Genomic DNA, 17242 nt, shown 5'->3' on the forward strand with positions numbered 1-17242 from the left:
GCACATTGCAACCACAAATTCTACAACAATGTTGTATTTAAATGAGATCAGCGGGAGATCAAGACGTCATGACACGCACATGTGAGTACGTGATTATTATGATCATCCCTTTTTGGTGATCAGGGGTTGACAGTAGAATACACTATGCAAGCTAAATAAATCTATAATAAAGGGGGAAGGGAAGGTATTTGATTTGACACAAGTATACCAAGCTCACAGATGGTCCATGCATTTGTAGGTTCCCTTATTTCTGAAACGTGTCTGATCCGACCAGATGATGAAGATGGAGGCTGTGCAATCGCGTGAACGCTATGAATCTCAGTTGATTGGTATAGTATGTCGATCCTCATACCATCTCTATGCAGCCTGTTGAGGTTATTTTCATTTACATGTCTTCTCAAAATGATTAAAAAGAGTATATTATATCGTGTGTATCATCATATTGGAAGTGTTTTAGATCTATAGAAGGAAAAAATAGAGTCTTAATGATCTTCCCGGCTTTAGAATCCTAGGGGTAGACTAAGGAGAATAGTACCTGCACTGTACGGAGTAACTTCACTAGCAGACTAGTATTACATTAATGCTCGGGAGGGTTTACTCCCGGATCTAAAGCCATCAGGAACGTAAAAAAGAAGACAAAAAATTATCAGCCAAGGGCGGTTGGACTTTCCTTCCGTTTTAATGTTTATCTCTTGCCGCTTTGTATGCACTGGGTAAAACTGAGCATGCCCCTGGGTATCAACGACTGATCAACGAACTTCACCTGCGCACATTGCCGATATACAAAGTAGATCAATTTTGTCTTTTCATTCTGCTATGATTAAACCCTAGAATATATTTTTTTTTCTCTGGCGCCTATGGCTATTTTGTCCGTAAAAAAAATAAACCTATTACAACGTCTGATGATCAGGGTCGAAGGCACCGCACCACTAAGTTGTATCCGCCTGAAGAGGCTATATAGAGCCTAATTATGGTGCCTAATTATGGTGTAATTTGCTGATTCTCTGTCACCGGAGATTCGTGCAATTGTAGTCGAAGACGATGACTTCTTTACTGAAGACTATAGGTCCAAAAGAGGATACTGCTTTTTTTTGCTGCCTATCTTCCATTCTTGATGATTAAATAGCTCGCTGGTCAATATTGCCCACTTGCCAATTACCATACAATTTCTTACACTGAACTCTAGGCGGGTTGTTGAAAACGGTCAAGAATGATGAATTAGCTGATGTATGAAAGACCGTGTTTGATCACATCGAATCAAAATATTGCTCTATAGGCCACTTCCTATTGAATCCTCCAGGATTCTCAGCAACTTTATCTTTAGAATATGAATCTTGAATATTGTCTACTGATATGTATGATAAAATGGCCATACATCTGATAGTGAGTCCGGTCACGTGATATCGAGTAGCATCGGACTGAAATATACTCTGGTTAATTTACAAGCGCCCTTATAAAAGCGGCAGCTAACCTATAGCCCCACTTGAGGAAATTCCTATAACGGAGTACGGAGGTACATACTAGTAGGCAACGATTTATAAGTGTGGACCTACTTTATATAAAATCTAGACCTAAATTTGATTAAATATTAGCAGGCAGACAAAATACAAAATGTATGTGTTTGAAGTTGAATAAAGGTTCTTGTATGGAGTACGTAACGGTCCACTGTATGCGGCACACTCCACAGCTGGGGGCAGCAGTTCCTGTGGTTGAGCGCAATCCTTAATATTGGCATCTTTGACTCTGCTAATAATAATCTCCAAGCCAGGGACCCGCCTGATTCCGCCACGATTGCAACAACCGCTTTTGGCAGGGGATATGTTAAGAGAGGAAAAAAGATAGGTTACATTTGTACTTTTCTCCAACTGAAATAAAACAATAGTAAATAAAGGAATAGAATAGAATAAAGTGAACAAAAAAGCAAGTGAAACATATGTATTATATAACCCTGGAGATGGCATTCTGTAGTGTATTCAATGTTGAAGGGGGGGGGAGAAACTGCCAATGGGGTATACGAAACAAACCTAAACGTTAATACCAAAGAATACCGAAATTTCATTGGTTTCAAGTTAGCCGCCCCTGTTCTCTTACAATACATAACCACATACCTTGCCAGTGGAATGGCGATGGTCACCCGTGGACTCCAGACAGTGTCTTTCCCACGGATCCTTGTCGACTCTCTTGTCCCTGAGAGATCTTCTTCTTTCATTATTCTCTCTTTCTTTTCTACTTCTCTTCTCAGGTTTGGTGTCCACTTACCAACCTTTTTCCTCCAGGGCTCCATTTCAAGTCTATTACTCCTTTACTCCTTTTTCGGCCATACTGTGTATCGCCTGTCCACTCGTTCTCGACATTTCGATCTCTTGACTCGATCCTCACTCTCATTCAGCTCCTACTCTCATTCATCTACAAATTCAGCTTTGGATTCAATATATCCCACCCTTACGACTACTTCTACGCTCCGCTCATATTCAATACCTCAAAGGCACGCCTTAACCTTAACCCTGACTTTCCTCCGATAATTTGCGCCAAAACACAGACAGCACAGTGACAGCATAGTGACAGTCTAAGGAGGCATTGGGAAATAACTCAGCCCCACGGCAGGAAAAAAAATTCAGGGTCGAACAGAAAACTTCCGCATCCGGCGGCTGGCAACGTGGTACTCTGGAGTGCCACTGACACGATAGCTGTCAGATCTCTTCCCCTCGCCTTCTTCGCAACCTCTTCCTGATATTCGAATATACACCAATATGCGGTTAATATCGCTTCTCACTTGCTTCGTCGCCTTTCTGGCGCCGCTAGCCTCTGCCATTCAGCTCCTTGAATCCAATGCACTCAGCGTGTGCATGGAGAGTAGCAATTTCACGGCAACATATTTCAGCGTCGTCTTCTTCCCGGCAAACGACTCCCTTATAGTCGGCTTCGATGGCGTCTCATACATTGAGGGTAAGGTGGTTGCAGAAATGACCCTTACCGCGTATGGCTTCGAGGCATTGAAGACCGAGCTTAATCCTTGTAAGATTGAAGGCATGGGCATGTGTCCCATGGCCGCTGGACCTATGGATTTGGGACCGCTTACTCTCGAACTGCCAGCGGGCACTTCGAAGAATATTCCCGGTATTGCTTTCAGTGTGCCTGATCTTGACGCCAACGTGCGAATTGTCATCAAGACAGCCGACACTCAGGAGAAGATTGCTTGTGTCGAGGCCTCGCTTTCCAACGGCAAGACCGTTAATCAAGCCGGAGTCTCGTGGACAACTGCTGTCATCTCTGGACTAGGTCTCACTGCATCCGCTATTACCTCTGGACTAGGTCATTCCAACACTGCAGCTCACGTCGCAGCAAATGCGCTCTCTCTTTTCGGGTTCATGCAGTCGCAAGCGATTATTGGCATGACCTCCATCCATATGCCCCCGATCGTGGAAGCCTGGACCCAGAACTTCCAATGGAGCATGGGTATCATCCGCGTGGGATTCATCCAAACGATTGCAACCTGGTATCAGCGGGCAACGGGTGGAACCCCGTCGACAATCCTGTCACAGCTTGGGGATACTTCCGTGGAAGTCCTCAGGCGCCGCAAGCGTGACATTGCTGACCCCGCGGTGAACCTCTTGAGGAAAATTACGAGACCAATGTTAGTTAGACGGGCAACTGGTATGGCCAAGAGAACCGAGAACACCCAGAAACTGCTGGTCATTCGAGGAATTGATCGTGTTGGATTCCGTGCGGACATGGAGGAGACCAACATTTTCCTCACTGGCCTGATTTTCTTTGCAGTCTTCACCTGCATTGTCGTCCTCATCGTTGCAGCCTTCAAGGGAATAACTGAGCTACTTGTCAAACATGGCAAAATGAACAGCGACCGGTTCCAGGACTTCCGCAATGGATGGAAGATCGTTCTGCGTGGTATCTTGTTCCGACTGACTCTCATCGGTTTCCCCCAAATGACTGTTCTTTGCCTCTGGGAGTTCACCCAGCGTGACTCAGTGGCCGAGGTTGTTCTGGCAGCGGTCATGCTCCTTTCCATGCTCATCTCTCTCGGATGGGCCTCTCAGAAGGTCATTCGGTTGGCAAAGCGTTCAGTCACCATGCACAAGAACCCGGCATACATTCTTTACTCTGATCCCTCTTGTTTGAACAAGTGGGGCTTTTTGTATGTGCAGTACCGAGCAACCTCATACTACTTTGTCGTTCCGTTCCTCGTCTACACCTTGATCAAGGGTATGTTCATCGGTCTGAGCCAGCCTGCACCGATCGTTCAGGCAGTGGCCTTGGTGGTCCTTGAGCTAGCCATGCTGGTTGCTGTCTGCATTCTCCGTCCTTGGATGGATAAGAAGACCAACGTCTTCAACATCTCTATTGCCGTGATCAATTTCCTCAACTCTGTCTTCGTGCTCGTTTTCTCGGATGTGTTCGACCCCCCCGGATTGATGATCGGCGTCATGGGTGTCATCTTCTTCGTTTATAATGCCGTGTTTGCTTTGGTCCTTTTGATTCTGGTTCTGATTGCCTCCGTCTATGCCGTGGTATCTAAGAACCCCGATACTCGCTACCAGCCAATGCGTGACGATCGTGGCTCGTTCATCAAGTCCCAAACCCAGCTGACTACCGAATTGGATGCCTTGGGTGCTACAGCGCGTGGTGATATGAAGCCTGGCCAATATAATCACAACCCCTTCGACGATGATACCGCCTCTATCTCCAGTGGAAACGGTGCTAGCATTGCCCGCCCAATGGAATCGACCTACCCACCGCACGGCACTATCAACCAAGCGCCTCGGTCACCCGTTGACCCATCTGTGCCACTGTTCCCCAGTAATGTGTCAGGTCATCACAACCCTCCCCCCGGATACGACCACTACGGTCGGTCGCCTTCACCCGCCCCAAGGAGCTTTGATAACAACGCTCCTATTGGCCAATCTGCTTTGTCGACAAACTATCGGACCCAGAACAGTGCCAGTCCCTGGCAAAGGGGCGCTGGCTACGACCATTAAAAAAAGCCAGTGCACTCTTGTTTTGTCGCTTCTGAGATGAAGATATGTGATTTTGTTTTAGCGCGGGATACCGATGGTCTATGTTTTTTTTTACTTTCAATCGCCATTCCTCTGGGTTCGGGGTTCTTTTCTCTTTTTTTCGCTTCATCTGCAGCATCCTCGCTTCAGATAAACTTCTTTTCTTAATTCACTACATATCTTAGTGGTGTGACCTTTTACCATCTATCCCTTCCTTTTCTATTTACTTCTCCTCCCTTCGTTTCTATCTTTCTCTCGCTGGTCTAAATCCTTTCGTGATCGACGTGTATCGCTCTTGTTTTTACTTCTCGGCGTTCTTTGATGCATTCTGGATATGGTGATTGGCCTTGGGTTTCGCTTTTCTTTTTGTTGGCTTTGCAGTATATCTGCTACCGGTGAAATATATTTCCAATTTCTACGGCTGTCAGCATTTCTCACCTTATCCACCAGTATTCTGGCAGGTAGTCCTAGTGTAAATACTAAAGCAATGTCTACATTTATCGATGCAGATGTCAATGTCGAAGATTTTTTATTATCATCAGTTCCTTGCCCTACCATGTACTCCGTATATCTCCTCCAACTTTCAAGGCCTTGGATCTCTCGTAAAGAATCCAATTCCATGAATTGACAACAGTCATGCTTTTCCAAATCAACCAGATCCCCAAGAGACCATGTACGAAACACCGTACGAAACGTAAAAGAGATAATAAAAAAAAATTGAACCCGCTATTTTACACTAACAGTAAAGAGCAAAAAGAACCATGAAAGATGTCATGTCGACAGCACCAGACATCCCCACAGAAAAAAGTAAAGGTATCAGAAACAAACCACATACGGACCAACCCCCAGATCGTCATCATGATCACCACTGCTGTTCCATCCTACCATTATTCCCACTTCCAGGGGGAGGAGGATATCCCTCCAAGCCACGGGGTCCAGTCGGAATAGGCGACGGACCGCCAGGCCCCGCACCAGGCTGACCATGCATAGGCATAGGCGGGAAGCCCGCGCCTGGCGGGGGGATAGGGAAGTTTGGGAAGCCGCCGGGGGGCGGGATGGGCAAGTTTGCGCCCTGTGGCATGTTGAGAGGCGGGGGGAATCCGCCTGTTGGCGGGGTCCCGGCGGCGTTGGGGAAGGGAGGTGGGAAGGGAAGACCGTGGGCTCCTGGGGCTAGCGGGAACGGAAATTCGTTAGCTTAGTGTTTTCCTGGGTAGAATTGGGATCCTCGTCTAAGGTTCTTGCGGGGGTGTGGGATTGGAGGGTGCGACATACGAGGGAGCATGCCTGGGGCGCCTGGGGCGCCTGGTGGAGGGATGCCGAAGGGGGGAGGAGGCATTCCAGCCATGCCTGGGTGTCCTAGTGATGTTAGCTTTGGGGTGGGGTTGTGGGAGGGAGAAATTGGTGGGTGAGTCGGACCTGGGAATCCGAAGGGAGGCGGGAAGGCTCCCGGAGGCATCATGTTGGGGGCCTGTTGGCCCTCTGCGGCGTAGGAGGAGGTGATGGAGTCGATGACGGACTGCGCCTTTTCTTGGCCGATCTCTGCATGGGGAGCGTGGTTAGCCAATCATTCGGTTGTTGAATTTTGTGTGCCTTGCTGCGCTATCGCTTAGACGTACGTTGGTAGTAGTCGACCACATTGCGCAGGTGGTTTCGGCCGGAGTTGTGCGCCTTGCGCACGCTCATCGAGTCGTGCGTCAGATAGACATCGCAGTAGTCGCCTAGAAGTTGAAGTGAGGAGTTAGTAGTCTGTCGGTGGATGTGGGCTCAAGAGGCCGCAGTCAATATGGAAGGGCATAGAGCATCGTGTCGCATTGGGCCTGGAATAGGCTATGACAAGGCTTGGCCTTCTAGACTTGGATTTTCGGAAAACCTACAAAAGAGTGCATGGGCAATTAGCTTTCAGTTTCAAAGATGTAGACCAGAGGGTACTTATATTTGGGCATCTTGCAGATTTCTGCAGCAAGGACCTTGCTGTCGTCGCGCGAAAGAGGAAAATTCCCTTGAGGGATTGGCTTCGTTCGGGGGCGGGGAGCTTGGCTAGCAAGGAGTTCCCTGATTTTCAATTTCGTGGTTTTAGGTTGAAGCTCGGAAATAAAGCCTTTGTGGCGCAGATAGGAGTGAAATTTAAGCAGCAGGACCGGCAAGTCGTTCCAGGGCTCGATGGCGAGAGTTGAATAGGCGGTCTGCGTTGGCAGAATAGTGTCTTATCGTATCTCTCGAACAAAGACAGCCCCTCTCAGGTCTCTTGCTGGGGGCAAATTCTTGTTATTGAAATAATGATGAAAGTTCCAACTGTCTAGCGCACTTTGTTTCAGCTTAAAACTAACACTCGATATTAAGGCAGATTCCAGCCAAACTTATACGATATCCATTCATTACGAAGACGTTGAAAGCACGTTTCTATCCATGGATATATAACCAGGGGTTACGCACTCTACTATTATAGATAAAATAATAACCCCCCAATTCTAGGACTTTACATACGCTATTAAAGATGCACAGCCAATATATGATCCTGCTACTTTCCAGGGGCATCCTCGATGCCATACATGCGGAACACGTCTAGCTAGACTAATACAGACTTTTGGAGTCGGTTATCATACGTGAAAAGCATTGGACTTATTTCAAATTGATTTAAACTCAGGGTTAAAACAGTGATAGCAGCTTAAGCCATCGCCCTCATGAAAGCTGGTTTACATATCCCACTTGCTTGCGACAGCCGGGGACAAGACGCCATTAACAACTCCACCCTGTTCTCTCAGATTCAAAACCTGCTCACCATCCTCACGCTCAATCTCAAGTTTCCCATTTTCCACGCTCCGGGCGAAGGCTACAATCATCTGGAGTAAGCTGGCAAACTTGCCCAACCCCGCTTGCTGGGCCTCCTCCCATTGCTTTACCTCATCCCCGACGTCCTGCACCCGAATATCCCTGAATCGACCAGATCCATGAAGGGCGAGAATGAAGTTTTGAGTCTGTGAAACCCAAAACCGAGGCAATTCTTCCTCGAGAACGTTAAGATCCTTTCTATTCTGAGATCGGGTCTTCAGGTCAAAGATTGCACACTGTGGGACACGCCGGCCTTGCTTTGTAGTCTCAAGCTGTTTCGACGAGACTTCTGTAATGATTGAGATATCATCCGAGATTGTTGCTTCTTCAAGGGACGCCAAAGCTCCTTCTGGGTCGATACTATCCTTTGGGGAGACGGGGTCTTCTTCGGTTTCCTCGGTATCCGGGACTAGGTCGGGCAGAAAGCCATCCGGTTCGAAGCGCACCAAACACTGCATTCCGGCAAATTCATACTGCATCACCCGTTGGTGGGACTTGGATCCACCCACTCTTGCACTCCACGTGGTGTATGCTTCTGGGAAAGTATGCCCATACCCACGGACATCGGGGATCTTTTCGGTGGGCGAGTTTTCCCTTCTGACGAAGAAGACCGTCTGACCGAGTACCTCGACAAGAATCCTGAAGGACTTGTTCTGCCCAAGTGCAAATCGTAAGAGGTTGCCCATTGTGCTGCTGCAACCAATGATGTCCACATTGGTCACGGGGAAATCGGGATTGTCTGTTAGTATTGCTTGTACCATTGGCTCCAGAGGGTGGGCGGGGTATTGCGCAGCATTTCGATCACGATAATATTCACCCCTGTCCTTTTGAAGCATGGGAGCATCGGGCAGAGGTGTCCACTTTGGTGGCTCACCTGGTAGAAATGCGTCAGTCAACATGTAGGGGGTGGTGAACAGTGCCTTTTTATCAGATATCATCCTCTTACCGGGAACGATTATCCTGCTCTTTTCCCCAGCAAGCCAGTTGTAGGATGTCAGATATTGACTGTTTGTGATTCGAGATGTGTCATTGTCTTCGTCCGCGGGACTTTCGATTTCATTTTGACGGATTGTGACAATGATCTCTCCAAGCGGAGGCGCTGGTGAACTGATCTGGGGAACGCGTGCCCCTCCACGTCCTCTCCCTCGTCCTCGTCCTCCTCGTCCTCTTCCCCACGAAGACATAGTGTAGACTCGTCTTGTGGGCAGAAATTAGGATGAAGGTTGAAAAGGAATGCAGAGGAAGGGAGAAGAATAATTAAAAGTAGACATGTGGGCTCAAGTGTTGAGTACCTTATCGTTTGCCAGCTCTTGTAATGCCAACGCGTTATGTTGCAGGGGTATAGACCCCAGTCGCCACGTCACATATGCGCCTCATGGATCTATACCGGCGCCTAGTGCTGCGTTTGTTGGTTTTTGCTGCGGATAGGCTGGATTATAAAGATACAATCATGCAAGGCAGACAGCCCTGGTTTTCTGCATATTTGGTGTAACTGTGCTCTGCTTTGTTGTCAATGAAGCAGGATTCAAACTGTCTCTGTCTTTGAAGTCCTTCTACACCTTTTATTTTCCACCTTTCTCCAACTTTGACCTTACAACTATTACGCCGAGTGTAGTTAGTACTGTTCGAACCTCGTCTGTCATGTCTCCAAATATTCGATCAGAGCGACTGGCCAAGTATTTTGGAGCGGTTGTCCATGGAAAGCAATCAGTCCAGGATCCGAGCAATTTCAAGCGATTTATTGAAGCAATTTTGGACCAGAGCGATCGCAGTAATGTTGTTCAGCGAATCATCTCAAGCCAAAGCGCTCTAAACGCCTTGAGAAATGGTCTGAGGTTCAACCTCACCCCGGTCTTCATCAACGGGTACACCGCCAACTTGATTCAGTACTTGAACAATCGCGACGTCAAACTCCTTTGCAACGGTCAATTTCTCGAGCAGCTTCTTCTGATTATTTTGGAGCCCCGTACCCTCTGGGGCGCATTTTTGGAGGCGTTCCGCACTCGAAGGCTGGAAGAACATGCGATCCAGGCTCTATGCTGGTTGATGACGGAGTTGCTTTCATTGCCTACCTCTTATGGGGTGGATGTTCGAGCGGATGCTCAGACTGTTTTGAACGATGGATCGCTGCTCTCTTCACCCTTGGCGGAAATGCGAAACTGGAGTCACAAAATCAAATATTGCCTGGAGATGAAATCATCTGCAGCCACCGTCCAGGACTCCGAGATTACTGCAGGTGGTCGGCATGATAATGATTTTGCCGATTTTCGTTTGACAGCCATCTTTCCTACGGCCGATGAGATGGGATGTACGGAGAAGCCGTTTTATCGCCGTGCTGAAGATATCGCGCTGTTGCCTAATGACCAACGCATTGCCGGCCATGTTGACAATCAGTTTCGTCTTTTACGAGAAGACATGCTCTCAGAGCTCCGTGATGATTTTCAAGTTACCAACGGCAAAAAGAAAGGGCGACGGTCGGCTTTACACTTGAAGAATCTCTTTCTCGCTCAAATCCGTTGCACTTCTGGTGGTACCCCAAGCCGTCTTCGACCATGCACCATTGGTGTTACTGCTCAGCATGGCCTTGGAAAACTCAAAGACCTCCCAAAAGATGGTCGCAAAAAATTCCTTCAGAATACGCCTCAGTTTGTCAAGCATCGTGCTTTTGGCTGCTTGATTCGAGATACAGAACTCGTGGCTTTTGCTACAATTGAAAGAGACATCGATGAACTGGTATCTGACCCCCCTGTGGTCATGCTGCGTATTTCAGGAGAAGAGGCCCTTAAAAAGTCTCTGCTTTACCTAAAGCTTTACCACGATGTAGAGTTCTTGCTTGTTGACACAGCAATGTTTGCATATGAGCCAGTTTTGAAATGCTTGCAGGAGAGGATAGAACTTCCTCTCACAGAAGAGCTGTTCCTTTACGAAAAAGACCAGCCAGTGCAGGAGTCAAGTCTAGCTCCTTGGGATGTGGTTAGCAAGTTGAAGAAAGAATACGGATGTAATATCCAGCGCATCCTTAAAACCTCAACTCCCGTGACACTGGACTCTTCCCAGCTAGATTCTCTGCTGGCTGGATTGACACAGAGAGTAAGCCTTATTCAAGGACCACCAGGTAAGATCATTCGAATCCTCTCATTTCCATGACCAAGGGTATCAGACTGACAGTATGGGCTCAGGTACCGGCAAGTCATTCATAGGCGCCCTTCTCGCAAAGGCCCTGCATGGCAACACCAAAGACAAAATCCTGGTTATGTGCTACACGAACCATGCCTTGGACCAGTTTCTGGAAGAATTGCTAGACATTGGTATCGATGCCTCGGCCATGGTAAGACTGGGATCCAAGTCGACAGGGCGGACTGAGCAACTTGGATTGTATAAGCAGCATTCGTCCTACAGGAGGGATGCTAACACTTGGAACACCATCAACTCACTCGAAGCGGATGGGGATAACCAAAAGACCGCTCTGAATGATTCTTTCGAAGCTTACAAGAATCTCGCAGCTAATGCTGCATCCATCTTGGATTATCTGGAGTTCGAAGAACCAGAGTACTTTGAAGCTCTGACTGTACCACAGGATGAAAACGACATGACGATGGTCATACAGGGTGGAAAAGCAGCCAGAAAAGAGTACCTTTATGGGCGATGGATCAACAACCAGAATGCAGGAGTGTATACTGATCTTCTGCCCCGTAATTCCCGCGACATCTGGGAACTGGATATAAAAATACGAGAGGAGAAAGACAGGTCCTGGAAAAGAGCTCTGCTGAGTGAACAGGCGGAGTCTTTGGGCGTCAGAATAGCATTGTTCGACAAATGCCAAAGCCGACTGAGCGCTACCCTGGGTGAGAAAAACAGGGAGATTTTGAAATCAAAGCGAATCATCGGCTGCACCACTACAGCCGCAGCAATGTATTCTGAGGACATTCGACATGCTTCCCCTGGCATCGTGCTACTCGAAGAAGCGGGCGAGATTCTTGAATCCCACGTCCTTACAGCAATGACACCGGAGACGAAACATTTGATCTTGATCGGAGATCATCAACAATTACGACCGAAGATCAACAGTTACAGCTTGAGCACAGAGAAAGGGGATGGATATGACCTGAACGTATCCCTTTTCGAGAGACTCATACATGCCGGGTTTCCACATACGACGTTGAACAAACAGCATCGGATGTGTCCTGAGATCTCAAGTCTTGTACGCAATCTCACATATCCCGGGCTGGAAGACGATAAGAAGACAAAAAACCGCCCTCGGCCACGAGGCCTGTGCGACAGAGTGATATTTTTCCATCATCAAAATGCCGAAGACATGTTTAACGAGGTCTCTGACCGTCGTGATGAGAACTCAAAGGGGAGTAAGAAAAATGTATTCGAGGCAGAAATCGTCCTCAAGATCGTGAAGTATCTCGGACAGCAGGGGTATGGAACAGACAAGTTGGTTGTTTTGACTCCGTATTTGGGTCAGCTGAGTCTACTGAGGGATACTCTGAGCAAACAGAACGATCCAGTTCTGAATGATCTCGATTCCCACGACCTTGTCAAAGCAGGGCTGCTGTCGCATGCTGGTGCTTCCCACAACAAGCGTCCAATCAAGTTGTCTACAGTTGGTAAGTGGAGAGAAATAATTGGAGGAAAGAGTCTAACCTAAGAAAATAGACAATTTCCAAGGAGAAGAGAGTGAAATCGTTATAGCTTCGCTTACTCGCAGTAACGAATCCGGCGACATAGGATTCATGGCAGCCCCCGAGCGCCTGAACGTCCTTCTTTCCCGGGCCCGGAATGTCCTCATTCTAGTGGGAAACTCGAAAACATTTGTCTCTAGTCGAAAGGGTCGGAAGTACTGGAAGCCATTCATTGACCAACTGAAGGAAGACGGACATCTATATGATGGACTGCCAGTTCAGTGCGAGCAACATCCTCAGACAAATGCTATTCTCCGAACAGTGGAGGATTTCAATAGAGAATGCCCAGATGGAGGATGTTCTGCCCCTTGGTGAGTCCATGAGAACTTTTGCCTTCACTAATATCGCATCGTGTTTATTATCCTTGTTTGCTGCATTCACCAGTATATCTTTTCTGGTATCTTTTCTATCATATTCTTGATATATTTCTCGATGTCTTGATATTTCAATGCTAACTCTTCCAAATAGCGGCGTGAAACTGAGTTGCGGACTACACGATTGCCCGTCAAAATGCCACCAGCTTACCGACCACTCAAAAATGAAGTGCACGAAAATCGTGGCGTGGAAATGTCCGCGAGGCCATTGCCTATCTGTGTCATGTTCCCAGGCCAAACGTTCATGTCGTTTCTGCATCCTGGAAGACCAGGTCAAAGAGCGCAAGCGCAAACGCGATCTCGAGTTGGAGGCAGAACGACAGAGAAAGCAAAACGAGTACGCCCAGCAGCTTTTAGAGGCTCAGGAGGAGGCAGCTCATCTCAGACGTGTGCAACGCGATGTATACGATGAGGCAGAGCGCGCGAGGGTTCTCGAACAAACCCGTCAGGAAATCGAAGATTTGAGGAATCCCCCCAAGCTGGCACCTCTTCAATCTCCAGCTCCTCTAGCCCCGTCTCAATCTCCGTATCAATCTTTATCTCAATCTCCATGTCTTATACAGAACCTAACCTCTGGAGCGGCAACAAGCACAATCTCAAACATCACAGCCACAGGCACGGATTCCAGCAAGACAACCACTCCCACCCGCAGTGTCGAACCTACAAGTCGACAGACAATGCCACCGCCAAAACGATCAGCGGCCAAAACAAACTGGGACCACCAAAAGGAATTCTTCAATGCCCAAAGCCAGGAGATCGACAAGCTGATCGACATGATCGGACTCGAATCCGTGAAAGAAAAGTTCCTGTCCAGCAAAGCGCAAGTGGACGTTGCCGTCAGACAAAACGTCGATCTGAGCAGCTATCGATATGGATCCGTATTGCTCGGGAATCCCGGTACGGGAAAGACAACCGTTGCCCGTCTGTACGCAAAGTTCCTATCATCTATGGGAATCATCCCCGGCGACAAATTCATCGAGACAACCGGGTCCAGACTCGCGAGCGACGGTGTGAAAGACTGTCAAAAGATCATCGAGAATCTCCTGAAAGACGGCGGCGGAGCCATCTTCATCGATGAAGCATACCAGCTCGTCGGCGATGGTTACGGCGGTAAACAGGTTCTAGACTTCCTCTTGGCTGAGGTTGAAAACCTCACGGGGAAAATCGTCTTCATTCTTGCCGGATATCAACGGCAGATGGAGAAGTTCTTCGCGCACAACCCAGGTCTTCCGAGTCGTTTCCCGCATGAGCTTAGGTTCGAGGATTTCGACGACACGGAGCTGATGCAGATTCTGGTCGGATGCATTGAGAAGACGTACAAGAAGCAGATGAAAGTCGAAGATAACCTCGGAGGACTTTACTGTCGTATTGTGGCTCGTCGAATTGGGAGGGGCCGTGGTCGTGAGGGCTTTGCCAATGCTAGAGCCGTTGAGAATGCCATGGCTAAGATCTCTAAGCGGCAGGCTGCACGGTTGAACCAGGAAAGACAACAGGGTAGCGGCGGCAAGATTGATGATTTCTTCCTGAGTAAGGAGGACATGATCGGTCCTAATCCATCGCAGGCTTTGCAATCATCCGCTGCTTGGAAAAAGCTGCAGACTATGATTGGGTTGGATGCTGTGAAGAAGACGGTGCAGGCTATTCTGGACACCATGCGATATAACTACCAGCGCGAGCTGGATGAGAAGCCTCTAGTTGAGTACGGTCTCAATAAAGTTTTCTTAGGAAATCCTGGAACGGGCAAGACTTCTATCGCAAAGATCTACGGTCAAATACTTGTGGATATCGGGTTTTTGTCCAATGGCGAAGGTATGTTTAAACTATATTGCTCTCACTTCACTCTCACTCTTCTCTCACCTTACTTTATTCCGATCCAAATTATGCCTTGTTCCCATAATCTCTACATCTACCCCCGCTATCTATAACATCTACTAACAATCGCAGTGGTGGTGAAAAACCCCTCAGACTTCGTCGGCGCCGTAATCGGCGAATCCGAAAAGAACACCAAAGGAATCCTCGCATCAACACTGGGAAAAGTCCTAGTCATCGACGAAGCCTACGGACTATTCGCCGGAGGCACCTCAGACGGCACAGGTTCCAAGAGCGACATGTTCCGAGCCGCCGTGATAGACACCATTGTAGCCGAAGTTCAAAGCACACCCGGCGAAGACAGATGTGTCCTGCTCCTGGGCTACACAGACCGCATGGAAGAGATGTTCCAGAAAGTCAACCCCGGCCTCAGCCGACGCTTCCCAATGGACCAAGCATTCGTCTTCGAAGACTTCACCTCAGGCGAACTGGATTCGATACTGGATCTGAAGCTCAAAGAGCAAGGATTCGGCATAACTGACCGTAGCCGCCGCGTGATATTGGAGATGCTCGAGCGGTCTCGGAACCGTGCGAATTTTGGAAATGCAGGCGAGATCGATAACTTGCTCAACACGGCTAAGATGCGGTACCAGAAGCGTCTCTCTTCTGCTACACGACCTAGCTCTGTTCCGGATTCGGTTCTTGATGCTCCTGACTTTGATGAGGACTTTGATCGCGCGGATAGGGAGGAAAGCGTTGCGAAGATGTTTGAGGGAGTCATAGGATGTGACGGTATCGTTGCTAAGCTGGAAGGGTATCGGCAAATGGTTCAGAGTCTCAGACGACTAGACTTGGATCCCCGTTCGCAATTGCCGTTTAATTTTGTTTTCCGTGGGCCTCCAGGTATATAACCTCTAGTCATGACCCCAGCAAAACAATTACTGACATGTAAATTCCCTTAGGTACTGGAAAGACAAGCACGGCTAGAAAAATGGGTCAAGTCTACTATGATCTGAGCCTGTTGGCTTCGAACGAAGTGATCGAAACCTCAGCTACCGACTTGGTGGGCCAATATATAGGCCATACAGGCCCGAAGACTCAACAAGTCCTAGAACGTGGCCTTGGGAAAGTATTATTCATCGATGAAGCCTATCGGCTCGCCGAGGGACAATTCGCCAAAGAAGCCATGGACGAGATTGTGGATGCCATTACCAAGCCCAAGTTTGCCCAAAAGCTGATCATCATTCTAGCCGGCTATGATAAAGACATCAACCAGCTGATGTCAGTAAATCCGGGGCTCACCAGTCGTTTCCCAGAATCTATTCAATTCGACCCTTTGTCCTCAACAGACTGTATCAAGTTAATGTATGAGCTCTTGTTGAAAGAAAAGAAAGAACTCTCAAGCAAATCCCAAGCTCAATTCGACCTGGTCTGCTTGGAGAGTCCAGACTTCGAGTTTCAGAATGGAATATCGGAGCGCTTTGATAAACTATCAGAGAGTGCAGGTTGGGCAAATGCACGAGACGTTGGAACGGTCACGAAGACAATCTTTGGCAAAACTCTTCAGTCGGCCAGCGGGAAGCGACTAGTGCTGAGCCAGGACACGGTGCTCGATGCTCTTGATTCAATGATCAACGAGCGATCCAGCCGGGATGTCTACCCGCAAAAACCCCCGTCCCCTATAATGAAAGCGAGAGCGCAGACAGACCTGGCCATACGCACTAAGCCTTCGAGCAATTCCGCTACCAAAGTAGATACTCAAGCCCCAGTCAACGGGGACATAGCCTCACCGACGGAGCCAGACACAGCCGAGCCTGAAACAGACAAACCCGCCACCACAAAGCGAGATGACGGCGTTACAGACGAAGTGTGGGCTCAACTCGAAAAGAAAAAAGCTCTGGCAGAAGCCAAAGAGAAAGAATACTTGAGTTTGAAAGCGGAAGAGGAAGAGAAAGAGAGGAAGGTATTGGAGTTGAGGGCAGCGGAAGAGAAGGCAGCACGGGAGCTGGAAGAGGCAAAGAGGAGAGCAGATGAAGAGGCGGAAAGACGCCTTGAGCAAGCCCGGATACAGCATGAATTGGAGCGCAGGAGGCAGGAAGAGATCTTGGAGGCCATCCGCAAGCAGCGAGAGGCTTTGGCTGAGGCGCGTCGAAAGGAACAGGCTGTTCAGGCGAAGTTGAGGACTATGGGGGTCTGTGTCGCTGGCTTTCAATGGATTAAACAAAGCGGCGGATATCGATGTGCTGGTGGTAGTCATTGGGTGTCAGATGCTCAGCTTGGAATTTCCTGAGCTTGGGATATTGCATTAAGGATATTCTTGGTGGGTTTTCTGGTAGTTTTTCGGATAGTTTTTTGAATACTTCCTAGTACTGGCCTTCCTGGTAGTCTTCCTGATAGTCCTTTTTGAAGTCATCTTGAAACATTGAGTGTTGTCAAACCCAACGAACTAGATAGAGAGTGGGTGAACATCCACGTAATTCATATTTGCGTGTGCACCTCTCTCTGATAGTCAACGCGGTTAATCACAACC

The 17242-nt window shown here is 48.2% G+C and overlaps 3 protein-coding genes across 3 annotated transcripts; 2 read left to right on the plus strand and 1 right to left on the minus strand.

The window, feature by feature from the left end:
- Positions 1 to 2750: 2750 nt before the first annotated feature.
- Positions 2751 to 4994, plus strand: N7479_001923 (transient receptor potential ion channel family protein; the record flags this gene model as incomplete). The annotated part of the gene is made up of 1 exon (XM_057249620.1): positions 2751 to 4994. The coding sequence occupies one exon, from the start codon at positions 2751 to 2753 to the stop codon at positions 4992 to 4994; it is 2244 nt and encodes a 747-aa protein (XP_057114052.1).
- Positions 4995 to 5874: 880 nt separating this feature from the next.
- N7479_001924 (putative U1 snRNP complex component Yhc1) lies at positions 5875 to 9025 on the minus strand (the record flags this gene model as incomplete). Its single annotated transcript, XM_057249621.1, has 5 exons — positions 5875 to 6182; positions 6285 to 6551; positions 6629 to 6730; positions 7792 to 8715; positions 8788 to 9025. The coding sequence occupies 5 exons, from the start codon at positions 9023 to 9025 to the stop codon at positions 5875 to 5877; spliced, it is 1839 nt and encodes a 612-aa protein (XP_057114053.1).
- Positions 9026 to 9482: 457 nt separating this feature from the next.
- Positions 9483 to 17002, plus strand: N7479_001925 (ATPase AAA-type core; the record flags this gene model as incomplete). The annotated part of the gene is made up of 6 exons (XM_057249622.1): positions 9483 to 10956; positions 11021 to 12454; positions 12504 to 12840; positions 12998 to 14712; positions 14848 to 15615; positions 15675 to 17002. The coding sequence occupies 6 exons, from the start codon at positions 9483 to 9485 to the stop codon at positions 17000 to 17002; spliced, it is 7056 nt and encodes a 2351-aa protein (XP_057114054.1).
- Positions 17003 to 17242: the final 240 nt, after the last annotated feature.

This window comes from Penicillium vulpinum (assembly GCF_028829585.1).
Source record: "Penicillium vulpinum strain IBT 29486 chromosome Unknown utg000001l_segment0_segment0, whole genome shotgun sequence".
NCBI lineage: Eukaryota > Fungi > Ascomycota > Eurotiomycetes > Eurotiales > Aspergillaceae > Penicillium > Penicillium vulpinum.